Source organism: Scylla paramamosain, chromosome 3, assembly GCF_035594125.1.
Source record: "Scylla paramamosain isolate STU-SP2022 chromosome 3, ASM3559412v1, whole genome shotgun sequence".
NCBI classification, from domain to species: domain Eukaryota; kingdom Metazoa; phylum Arthropoda; class Malacostraca; order Decapoda; family Portunidae; genus Scylla; species Scylla paramamosain.
Window position 1 is genome coordinate 15,906,460 of NC_087153.1, and position 12,509 is coordinate 15,918,968.

Sequence of the window (12,509 nt, forward strand, 5' to 3'; positions counted from 1 at the left end):
AACCATGGTGGAATGATGAAATTAGAGCGGCTAGGAAGGAGCGAAAGAGAATGAGTAGACAGTGTAGATGGCTGAGGAAAAAGAGGCATGAAAGCGATGAGGCAGAGAATGAGTATCTGAATGCATGGGCAGCGTATGTGAAGCAGCAGCGGTTGACGAGACGAATGATAATGAATGCTAAAGTGAAGAGTGAAAGGAGCGTGATTCAATCTTTAAGGGAGAAAGGTATGGAAGGTGGCCGTGAATGGTACAAGTTCATGAGAGGTGAGAATATGTCAGGCAGTGTTGGTGTGGAGAGTCTAAAAGTGGAGGGTGTAGTTATAACAGAGAAGGATGGAATCAGGGAGGCAATCAAAGGGTTCTGGGAAGAAGTAGGTGGGGTAGGTGAGATGTTTAGTGTGAGAGAAGAATGTGTAACACTGGAAAGGAAGAATGCAGATGAACTGGATGAAAGAATCAGTTGGGATGAAGTGGAGAGGTGTGTGAGAAGGCAGAAGAATGGCAAGGCAGCAGGTCCAGATGATATACCCTATGAGTTCTACAAGAATGGTGGGGAGGTAGTGATAGACAGAATGACTGAGTTATTCAACCGAGTGTGGGATGAAGAGAGAGTGCCAAGAAAGTGGAATGAGAGCCGAGTGTGTCTGTTACATAAGGGAGGATTTAAGAGTAAGAATGAGCTGAAGAACTACAGGCCAATTGCATTAGTGAATACAGTAGGTAAAGTTTTCAGTGCAGTGTTGAATGAGAAACTGTGTAAATGGATTGAGAGAGCTGGAGTGCTGGGTGAAGAACAGAATGGTTTTCGTAGGGACAGGAGAGCTGAGGACAATATGTTTGTGGTGAATGAAATGATTGAGAAGAAAAAGAAGGATGGGGGTAAATTGTACCTAGGTTTTTTGGATATATAGAAAGCTTATGATAGAGTGAACAGAGAAATGTTAGGTAGAGTCTTAGAAAAGATTGGATTGAGTGCAAAGATAGTTAACGTAGTGCAAAGTATGTATGTGGACACAAGAGCTAGATACAGGCTAGGAGACATAGAAACAGACTGGGTGAAGAGTGAGAGAGGAGTTAGGCAGGGCTGTATATTGTCACCAACCCTTTTTAGCCTGTATACAGAGGAGCTAGCAGCCAGGATGAGAAGAATGAATGTAGGGGTAAGTGTGGGGAATGATAAAGTATGTGTGCTCCTTTATGCAGATGATGTAGTTGTTATGAGTGAATCGGCAGATGAGCTTCAAAGTTTGTTGGATGTAGTGGATGGCTATGGTAAAGACTTTGGAGTAAGGTTTAGCAGTGAGAAAAGCAAAGTAATGATTGTGAATAGATCAGAGGATGAAAGTAATGTGGTATGGAGACTTGGAGAGAATGAGTTGAGACAGGTGCAAGAATACAAGTACTTAGGGATGTGGATGAGTCCTAGTGGGTGTGCAAAGGCAAAGAATGAAAAGATAAGTATGCTAAACCAGTGGGTAGGTCGATTGGGAAGCGCGGCAAGGATGAGAGCAAGTAAGTATGATGTGTTGAGAGAAGTGTGGAAGAGTGTGGCTGTGCCATGTATAATGTATGGTATGGATGTGATTGCATGGAATAAAAGTGAAATTGATAAGTTAGAAGTGGGCCAGAACAAAGTAGCAAGGATGGCACTGAGTGCACCGAGGTGCACAGCAGTTGAAGCCTTGAGAGGTAACATGGGATGGAGCACCTTCAGAGAAAGACTCACAAAAGCCACACTTAGATACAAGATTAGGCTTGAGAGAATGGATGATGCAAGAATAGCAAGGAAGGTGTACCTGTGGAATGAAAGTGGAAGCAAATGGAGGAAGAGATGCATGAGAATGACAGACAGGAATGGATTGCAAGTTGTGTGGGCGATAAGAATGGCTGGGAGGAATCAAAATGAGCGTGAATGTGTGGTAACAAGAGGAGGAAGAGTGGGAGCCGAATGGGATGTGAGAAAATGGAAGAATGAGATAGACAAAGAAGTGAAATGTGTGGGACTGAATGAATGGAAGAATGAGATGGAAAGAAAGAAGACCCTGGAATGGTACAAGGAGAAAGAGGCCCCGAGGTATGAAAGGTGGTATGATGGAAGCCTGGGCGGTGATCTTCTCTTCCGAGCGAGGGCACAGTGTATGGATGTGAATGCAAGGAGTTACAGGTGGTCTGAGTCCCGCAGCAAAGTGTGCCAGATGTGTGACATGGGAGAGGATGAGACGGTGGAACATGTGGTGCTGGAGTGTGTGCAGTATGCCAGAGACAGGAATGAGATGATGCAAGTGATACTGACTGAGTTAGGGCATGATAGGAATGAAAGAGTGGAGAAGACAGGAAAGGAATGGATGGTGTTGTTGCTGGGACTGTGTAGAGAGGCGAATGAAAGGATGATTGAGGCGGTGAAAGAGTTTCTGGAGAGAATGTGGCGTGCCAGGTGTATGAACAATTAGGATAGAGGATGCTGTTCGTTTCTCTTTTTTTTCCCCCCTTTCTACAGGAGTTGCCGATCCAAAGGCCTGGCTCAGGAGTGATCCTGTGCCACCTCTACCATCAAGATCAAGATCAAGATAATATCATCGGTCTCTCTTCAAGAACATCGTACAGGCCAGGAATAATACAGAAAGTGCGGAAGGCCAGCAGAGCCACACAGCGCCATGGCAGTGTACACTCGTCTGTTGGGCAGGTGAAAGTGCCTGGAGGTGTTGTCATCACCTCTGTAGAGGCCTGGCTGATAACTAGTGTGTGCATCCCCGTGGTTGTGTTAAGAGATTATGTTATTGTTGTTTCTCTCTCTCTCTCTCTCTCTCTCTCTCTCTCTCTCTCTCTCTCTCTCTCTCTCTCTCTCTCTCTCTCTCTCTCTCTCTCTCTCTCTCTCTCTCTCTCTCTCTCTCTCCTTCTTCTTCTTCTTCTTCTTCTTCTTCTTCTGGTCAACAACTAGCGTTCATCCATCTGGAGAAGTGTTTACACCTCACCTGGTCACTACAGTCCCCAGTCCCACACCAGTACCAGTATCTCACCTACCTGACTCTACCTGCTTCCTGCCACCCCCTCCCCCACTTGCCACCTAAGACGTGAAGGCACAGCTGTCAGTAAATCTGTATGACCTGATTTAGTATTATTATAAATGGAGGTATAAGAAAAAAGACGGAAGGGCACAAAGAAGGGAAATAACAGAAGCATGACAGTGTTAAGCATGTGCTGGATGGAATTTATATTTTATTGAGAGAAAGGTACCTACACAAATGAGGGCAGGATATAAAGAAAGGGAAATAGCACAAATTTGACAGAATATAAAGTATGTAAAGTATATGCTTGGTGGAGTTTGCAGTTTACTTAGAAAAGGTACATAAATGAGGGAGAGAAGAAAAACAGAATGAGGGCAATATAAAGAAAGGAAATAACAGAAGAGTAGCAAAGTATAAAGTATCCAGGGTTTTTTTTTTTTTATGTAGGAAGGACACTGGCCAAGGGCAATAAAAATCTAATAAAAAAAATGCCCACTGAAATGCCAGTCCCATAAATGGGTCAAAGCAGTGGTCAAAAATTGGTGGATAAGTGTCTTGAAACCTCCCTCTTGAAGAAATTCAAGTCATAGGAAGGTGGGAAATACAGAAGCAGACAGGGAGTTCCAGAGTTTACCAGAGAAAGGGATGAATGATTGAGAATACTGGTTAACTCTTGCGTTAGAGAGGTGGACAGAATAGGGGTGAGAGAAAGAAGAAAGTCTTGTGCAGCGAGGCCGCAGAAGGAGGGGAGTCATGCAGTTAGCAAGATCAGAAGAGCAGTTGGCATGAAAATAGCGGTAGAAGACAGCTAGATATGCAACATTGTGGCGGTGAGAGAGAGGCTGAAGACAGTCAGTTAGAGGAGAGGAGTTGATGAGACGAAAAGCTTTTCATTCCACCCTGTCTAGAAGAGCAGTATGAGTGGAACCCCCCCAGACATGTGAAGCATACTCCATACATGGACGGATAAGGCCCTTGTACAGAGTTAGCAGCTGGGGGGGTGAGAAAAACTGGCGGAGACGTCTCAGAACACCTAACTTCATAGAAGCTGTTTTAGCTAGAGATGAGATGTGAAGTTTCCAGTTCAGATTATAAGTAAAGGACAGACCAAGGATGTTCAGTGTAGAAGAGGGGGATAGTTGTCTGGAAGGTTGTGTCGAGTTGATAGATGGAGGAATTGAGTTTTTGAGGCATTGAACAATACCAAGTTTGCTCTGCCCCAATCAGAAATTTTAGAAAGATCAGAAGTCAGGTGTTCTGTGGCTTCCCTGCGTGATATGTTTACCTCCTGAAGGGTTGGACGTCTATGAAAAGACATCTGTTTCAAGATGGAAATCGTTGGTCATTGATTTTCTTACTTTTATGTTAAATATTAACTTTTTAATGAGGACATTTATCAATATCAATTTTTTTAGGGGAAGACATTGTGGGGTTTAACAGGTAAATGTATTATATCTGTAATTACTGTGACAGATTCATTAACATCATACCCCCCCTCTCTCTCTCTCTCTCTCTCTCTCTCTCTCTCTCTCTCTCTCTCTCTCTCTCTCTCTCTCTCTCTCTCTCTCTCTCTCTCTCTCTCTCTCTCTCTCTCTCTCTTTTTTTCACTTATAATTGTATACCTGTTGGATAGATAGATAAAATAGATGGGTACTGAGATGAAAGGTGTACAGAAGAACATAGCAGCCAGCCTTAACACTACTGTCATCCCACAGAACTGCTGCATTAGGGCCAGGTTTGCGACCTTCACTTCTGTCCACCCTTTCAGTGAGGACCATGGCCACCAAGTTACAGGTAATAACAGTAATAGTAGGACTGGTTCTGGGTGATACTGAAGAATGTTATTTGGCGGTACACTAAATTTATTTAAATGTACACTTTATTGCTTATGGGCTATTTAATTCTGCCTCATTATTATTATTATTATTATTATTTTTTTTTTATTGTTTCTTCGAGCTGGCTATTGCTTTTTCTCTTTTTCATATTGCAGATACAGTCAAGCATACACATAACACACATAACATACATACGCAGATACTTTCACAGGATGTCAATATGGTTTTACCATTGTATAAATATTTGTAGTCCTGTTGCTATTGTTATTGTTGCAGAAACTTACAGATGAGGAGCGCACAGTGGAGCTGCCAGCGCTAGTGGCGGCAGGGTGGGTCATGGTGGAGGGCAGAGATGCTATTACCAAGACTTTCACCTTCCAAAACTTCAATGAGGTAATGTGCAGGTGTGTTGACTACAGAGACTTTTGTCCTTGTCATGTAGTACTGTATTACTTGAGACAGGCTGACCTCTATTAAGCTTAGCGAGGCTGTGTTATGTCAGGTTATGGGACATTGATACCAAACATACTCTGCATGACTTCAATAATGTACAGTCCCCTCCATTTCTTTGTTCATCACTTAGCACTACCATTTATGAATCATCTGCTGTGAACTGCCCTGCTTGACTCAACTCCTATCCAATACACATTCTAGTCAGTTTGAGTAAATGGGGGATGATGGAGGGATTGGTGAGATTTGCTTTAGATACAAGTTGAAACAGGGAGTTCACAGCAAGTGATTCACACACTGATAACACTAAGTGAAGAACAGGGAAGTAGAGTGGGCTGTACTCATGTTGGCTACAGTAAGTTGAAGGCGACCAGATCTGCAGATCTCTCTTTGGGTCTGCTCAGTTTAGATTAAAAATATATTAGAATAGGGTAGGTTTAGGGATAGAAATTATCCCGTGACTCTTAAATATCCAGCCTTTTGTTATTCCTTCAGTTCGAGATATTTCTGTTTTCTTGTCCTCTCATTAATTTTGTATAATTAAGGTTCCTCTATCTGTCTGTCTGTCTCTTTGTCTTTCTTTTCATGTGTTAGATTTTGTGTGTGTGTGCATGCGTATGTGCATGTGTGTGTGTGTGTGTGTGTGTGTGTGTGTGTGTGTGTGTGTGTGTGTGTGTGTGTGTGTGTGTGTGTGTGTGTCTGTGTGTGTGTGTGTGTGTGTGTGTGTGTGTGTGTGTGTGTGTGTGTGTGTGTGTGTGTGTGTGTCTATTTACCTAGTTGTGAGATACAGGAAAAGAGCCACACTTAGGCTTTTTTTTTTTTTTTTTTTTTTTTTTTATGTAGGAAGGATACTGGCCAAGGGCAACAAAAATCTAATAAAAAAATGCCCACTGAAATGCCAGTCCCATAAAAGGGTCAAAGCAGTGGTCAAAAATTGGTGGATAAGTGTCTTGAAATCTCCCTCTTGAAGGAATTCAAGTCATAAGAAGGTGGAAATACAGAAGCAGGCAGGGAGTTCCACAGTTTACCAGAGAAAGGGACGAATGATTGAGAATACTGGTTAACTCTTGCGTTAGAGAGGTGGACAGAATAGGGGTGAGAGAAAGAAAAAAGTCTTGTGCAGCGAGGCTGCGGAAGGAGGGGAGGCATGCAGTTAGCAAGATCAGAAGAGCAGTTGGCATGAAAATAATGGTAGAAGGCAGCTAGATATGCAACATTGCGGCGGTGAGAGAGGGGCTGAAGACAGTCAGTTAGAGGAGAGGAGTTGATGAGATGAAAAGCTTTTGATTCCACCCTGTCTAGAAGAGCAGTATGAGTGGAACCCCCCCAGACATGTGAAGCATACTCCATACATGGATGGATAAGGCCCTTGTACAGAGTTAGCAGCTGGGGGGTGAGAAAAACTGGCGGAGACGTCTCAGAACACCTAACTTCATAGAAGCTGTTTTAACTAGAGATGAAATGTGAAGTTTCCAGTTCAGATTATAAGTAAAGGACAGACCGAGGATGTTCAGTGTAGAAGAGGGGGACAGTTGAGTGTCATTGAAGAAGAAGGGATAATTGTCTGGAAGGTTGTGTCGAGTTGATAGATGGAGGAATTGAGTTTTTGAGGCATTGAACAATACCAAGTTTGCTCTGCCCCAATCAGAAATTTTAGAAAGATCAGAAGTCAGGCATTCTGTGGCTTCCCTGCATGATATGTTTACCTCCTGAAGGGTTGGACGTCTATGAAAAGACATGGAAAAGTGCAGGGTGGTATCATCAGCGTAGGAGTGGATAGGACAAGAAGTTTGGTTTAGAAGATCACCAATGAATAATAAGAAGAGAGTGGGTGATAGGACAGAACCCTGAGGAACACCACTGTTAATAGATTTAGGAGAAGAACAGTGACCGTCTACCACAGCAGCAATAGAATGGTCAGAAAGGAAACTTGAGATGAAGTTACAGAGAGAAGGATAGAAACTGTAGGAGCGTAGTTTGGAAATCAAAGCTTTGTGCCTGACTCTATCAAAGGCTTTTGATATGTCCAAGGCAACAGCAAAAGTTTCACCAAAATCTCTAAAAGAGGATGACCAAGACTCAGTAAGGAAAGCCAGAAGATCACCAGTAGAGCGGCCTTGAAGGCACCCATACTGGCGATCAGATAGAAGGTTTTTTTTTTTTTTTTTTTTTTTTTTTATGTAGGAAGGATACTGGCCAAGGGCAACAAAAATCTAATAAAAAAAAAAAATGCCCACTGAAATGCCAGTCCCATAAAAGGGTCAAAGCAGTGGTCAAAAATTGGTGGATAAGTGTCTTGAAACCTCCCTCTTGAAGGAATTCAAGTCATAGGAAGGTGGAAATACAGAAGAAGGCAGGGAGTTCCAGAGTTTACCAGAGAAAGGGATGAATGATTGAGAATACTGGTTAACTCTTGCGTTAGAGAGGTGGACAGAATAGGGGTGAGAGAAAGAAGAAAGTCTTGTGCAGCGAGGCCGCGGAAGGAGGGGAGGCATGCAGTTAGCAAGATCAGAAGAGCAGTTGGCATGAAAATAGCGGTAGAAGACAGCTAGATATGCAACATTGCGGCGGTGAGAGAGGGGCTGAAGACAGTCAGTTAGAGGAGAGGAGTTGATGAGATGAAAAGCTTTTGATTCCACCCTGTCTAGAAGAGCAGTATGAGTGGAACCCCCCCAGACATGTGAAGCATACTCCATACATGGACGGATAAGGCCCTTGTACAGAGTTAGCAGCTGGGGGGGTGAGAAAAACTGGCGGAGACGTTTCAGAACACCTAACTTCATAGAAGCTGTTTTAGCTAGAGATGAGATGTGAAGTTTCCAGTTCAGATTGTAAGTAAAGGACAGACCGAGGATGTTCAGTGTAGAAGAGGGGGACAGTTGAGTGTCATTGAAGAAGAGGGGATAGTTGTCTGGAAGATTGTGTCGAGTTGATAGATGGAGGAATTGAGTTTTTGAGGCATTGAACAATACCAAGTTTGCTCTGCCCCAATCAGAAATTTTAGAAAGATCAGAAATCAGGCGTTCTGTGGCTTCCCTGCGTGATATGTTTACCTCCTGAAGGGTTGGACGTCTATGAAAAGACGTGGAAAAGTGCAGGGTGGTATCATCAGCATAGGAGTGGATAGGACAAGAAGTTTGGTTTAGAAGATCATTAATGAATAATAAGAAGAGAGTGGGTGACAGGACAGAACCCTGAGGAACACCACTGTTAATAGATTTAGGAGAAGAACAGTGACCGTCTACCACAGCAGCAATAGAACGGTCAGAAAGGAAACTTGAGATGAAGTTACAGAGAGAAGGATAGAAACCGTAGGAGGGTAGTTTGGAAATCAAAGCTTTGTGCCAGACTCTATCAAAGGCTTTTGATATGTCCAAGGCAACAGCAAAAGTTTCACCAAAGTCTCTAAAAGAGGATGACCAACATTCAGTAAGGAAAGCCAGAAGATCACCAGTAGAGCGGCCTTGACGGAACCCATACTGGCGATCAGATAGAAGGTTGTGAAGTGATAGATGTTTAAGAATCTTCCTGTTGAGGATAGATTCAAAAACTTTAGATAAGCAGGAAATTAAAGCAATAGGACGGTAGTTTGAGGGATTAGAGCGGTCACCCTTTTTAGGAACAGGTTGAATGTAGGCAAACTTCCAGCAAGAAGGAGAGGTAGATGTTGACAGACAGAGCTGAAAGAGTTTGACTAGGCAAGGTGCAAGCATGGAGGCACAGTTTCGGAGAACAATAGGAGGGACCCCATCAGGTCCATAAGCCTTCCGAGGGTTTAGGCCAGCGAGGGCATGGAAAACATCATTGCAAAGAATTTTAATAGGTGGCATGAAGTAGTCAGAGGGTGGAGGAGAGGGTGGAACAAGCCCAGAATTGTCTAAGGTAGACTTTTTAGCAAAGGTTTGAGCAAAGAGTTCAGCTTTAGAAATAGATGTGATAGCAGTGGTGCCATCTGGTTGAAGTAGAGGAGGGAAAGAAGAAGAAGCAAAGTTATTGAAGATATTTTTGGCTAGATGCCAGAAATCACGAGGGGAGTTAGATCTTGAAAGGTTTTGACATTTTCTGTTAATGAAGGAGTTTTTGGCTAGTTGGAGAACAGACTTGGCATGGTTCCGGATAGAAATATAAAGTGCATGAGATTCTGGTGATGGAAGGCTTAAGTACCTTTTGTGGGCCACCTCTCTATCATGTATAGCACGAGAACAAGCTGTGTTAAACCAAGGTTTAGAAGGTTTAGGACGAGAAAAAGAGTGAGGAATGTACGCCTCCATGCCAGACACTATCACCTCTGTTATGCGCTCAGCACACAAAGATGGGTCTCTGACATGGAAGCAGTAGTCATTCCAAGGAAAATCAGCAAAATACCTCCTCAGTTCCCCCCAACTAGCAGAGGCAAAATGCCAGAGGCACCTTCGCTTAGGGGGATCCTGAGGAGGGATTGGAGTGATAGGACAAGATAAAGATATGAGATTGTGATCGGAGGAGCCCAACGGAGAAGAAAGTGTGACAGCATAAGCAGAAGGATTAGAGGTCAGGAAAAGGTCAAGAATGTTGGGCGTATCTCCAAGACGGTCAGGAATACGAGTAGGGTGTTGCACCAATTGCTCTAGGTCATGGAGGATAGCAAAGTTGTAGGCTAGTTCACCAGGATGGTCAGTGAAGGGAGAGGAAAGCCAAAGCTGGTGGTGAACATTGAAGTCTCCAAGAATGGAGATCTCTGCAAAAGGGAAGAGGGTCAGAATGTGCTCCACTTTGGAAGTTAAGTAGTCAAAGAATTTCTTATAGTCAGAGGAGTTAGGAGAGAGGTATACAGCACAGATAAATTTAGTATGAGAATGACTCTGTAGTCGTAGCCAGATGGTGGAAAACTCTGAAGATTCAAGAGCGTGGGCACGAGAGCAGGTTAAGTCATTGCGCACATAAATGCAGCATCCAGCTTTGGATCGAAAATGAGGATAGAGAAAGTAGGAGGGAACAGAAAAGGGGCTACTGTCAGTTGCCTCAGACACCTGAGTTTCAGTGAGGAAAAGAAGATGAGGTTTAGAAGAGGGGAGGTGGTGTTCTACAGATTGAAAATTAGATCTTAGACCGTGAATGTTGCAGAAGTTAATGAAGAAAAAGTTGAGGGGGGTGTCAAGACACTTAGGGTCGTCGACAGAAAGGCAGTCCGACCTGGGGACATTTATGGTCCCCTCCCCAGATGGGGACTCGGAGGCTGGTGTATGAGTCGCCATGATTTTGTAATTTTTGAGTGAAGGGTGTATGTGTTATTAGGTGCTTGTAGTTTTGTGTGGAGGAAGAGAGTTGTCTTTAGAGGGCAGGCTGTGACTGCCCCCTTGTGTTGTGAGACACAAAGGGAAACGTTCAGTGAGGTCACAGCTGGGTTTAATGATAAGTTCACAGCACCACCTGAACAGTGCTTTAGACCTCACTGGGAGTAATTATCGTTTCAGCAGGTGTCTACTGCCTCCTCCTCCTGTGCTTTCTCTATATTTCTTTGCATTTAACTTTGCCTTAAATTGCAGGCTTGGGGCTGGATGAGTTGTGTTGCACTGCAGAGTGAGAAGAAGAACCACCACCCAGAATGGAGCAATGTGTACAACAGAGTGGAGGTGATCTGGTCCACACACGACTGTGGTGGACTCTCCCGTAAGGACATTATCCTGGCTACTTTCTGTGATAAAGCTTATACCAATAACTGATGGATTGAAGGCATCACAACAGCTTGGTTATATGGTCTTCACTACAACAGCAAGACGGCATCTTTATTTTTGTAAGAATCCTATTACTTGTCTCTTCCCTTTTCTCTGTTCATTCCTTGCTGTCTATCAGTTTACAAGTATAGATATGACTTTTTTTGTGTGTGTAAGAGAGAAAATAATTGGCCTTGAGCAACAGCAAGGAAGAAAAAATACTGAGGTGCCATTCCCCAAAGAGAATGCCAGAAGGATTATCCAGAATTGGAGAATAATTGTCTTGAAGTGTCTTGAAAGAGAGGCATTCCAAAAGACCATCAGTATTCAAGAAATAGCCAAGGAAACCGAAAAGAAAAGATGTCACTCCTGTCTAGGCTTAAGAATCCATATTATGAGACCATGTCCCTGATGTGTGCTGAGCAAGACCACTGAGACTTTGTACCACTTGCATGCCAGTTGCTGGCCTAGAGAATCACCAAGTACAAATTACTGAAGAAGGTGCAATTCATGACTATCAGGAAGACTAGCAAATTTTGTGGGCTTACCTCACTGCAGTAAAAGCTTGTGACCTAGGGAGGATGTTCCAGATTGCAAGGAGAAAGTGAATGAATGAATTTAAAGAAATGAGGTTTGTGTTGTTTCAGAGAACCTAATCAACAACAAGAACCATTAGCCAACTGTTTTGAAGGAATATACTATACAAATAAAATCATTCAATATTATCAATAATAATACCAATAACAATAATAATGATGACATTAATAATGAAACATGCTTTCATCTTTCACTCCTATTATGTCCACCTATCTAATGCAAGAGTTAACCAGTATCCTCAGTAATTTATCTCTCATACTGATAGATTCTGGAAATTCATGTCCCCTTCTGTATTTCCTCCTGTCATGAAGTGTCCACTCATTGCTTAATTTTAGGCAACAAGACCACCAGGACCCGCCAGACTCAGGGATATTCTTAAATAATATCCAAAGTTTGCCCTGAGATGTGATGCAGTGAGAGTATTTCTTGCCCTGTCTCATTGACTAGCCCTTCAGTCTCTAGTGAGCTACATATATATTTTATTTTTATTTTTATAGCTTTTAACGGTTTTGTATATGCAATTTCCTTGAATTCCTTCACGTAAATATTTCACTCCATTCTGTTACCACTGGGAAGCTGGCAGGTTCCGCCCTCCTCCTTTGTTGTACTTTACGTATAATAAACTTATTAATAAATAAATATATATATATATATATATATATATATATATATATATATATATATATATATATATATATATATATATATATATATATATATATATATATATATATATATATATATATTTTTTTTTTTTTTATTTATTTATTTTTTTGTTAAGTCGTAATTTACACAATAAGGGATAAGTAGTGAAATTAGTTAACTGAATTAATCTACGAGAAACCTAACCTAACTCGATGATGAAGACTACTCAATAAAATTAAGGGAGGTAAAACAACAGAAGACCAATGATAACAATAGTAATAATA

General features: G+C 42.3%; 1 protein-coding gene across 7 annotated transcripts; it reads left to right on the forward strand.

The window, feature by feature from the left end:
- The first annotated feature begins 1,508 nt into the window (after nucleotides 1–1,508).
- Nucleotides 1,509–11,614, forward strand: LOC135091472 (pterin-4-alpha-carbinolamine dehydratase 2-like). 7 transcript variants are annotated; one of them, XM_063989158.1, is made up of 4 exons: nucleotides 1,509–2,740; nucleotides 4,721–4,799; nucleotides 5,127–5,244; nucleotides 10,816–11,046. In XM_063989158.1, exons 1-4 carry the CDS (start codon nucleotides 2,459–2,461, stop codon nucleotides 10,829–10,831), a joined length of 495 nt encoding a protein of 164 aa, XP_063845228.1. In that variant the 5' UTR covers nucleotides 1,509–2,458; the 3' UTR covers nucleotides 10,832–11,046. The 7 variants fall into 7 exon arrangements, with proteins under 7 accessions (XP_063845228.1, XP_063845202.1, XP_063845218.1 ...); XM_063989132.1 differs by having other exon boundaries at nucleotides 2,306–2,740; nucleotides 5,127–5,233; nucleotides 10,816–11,614; XM_063989148.1 differs by having other exon boundaries at nucleotides 2,306–2,683; nucleotides 5,127–5,233; nucleotides 10,816–11,614.
- Nucleotides 11,615–12,509: the final 895 nt, after the last annotated feature.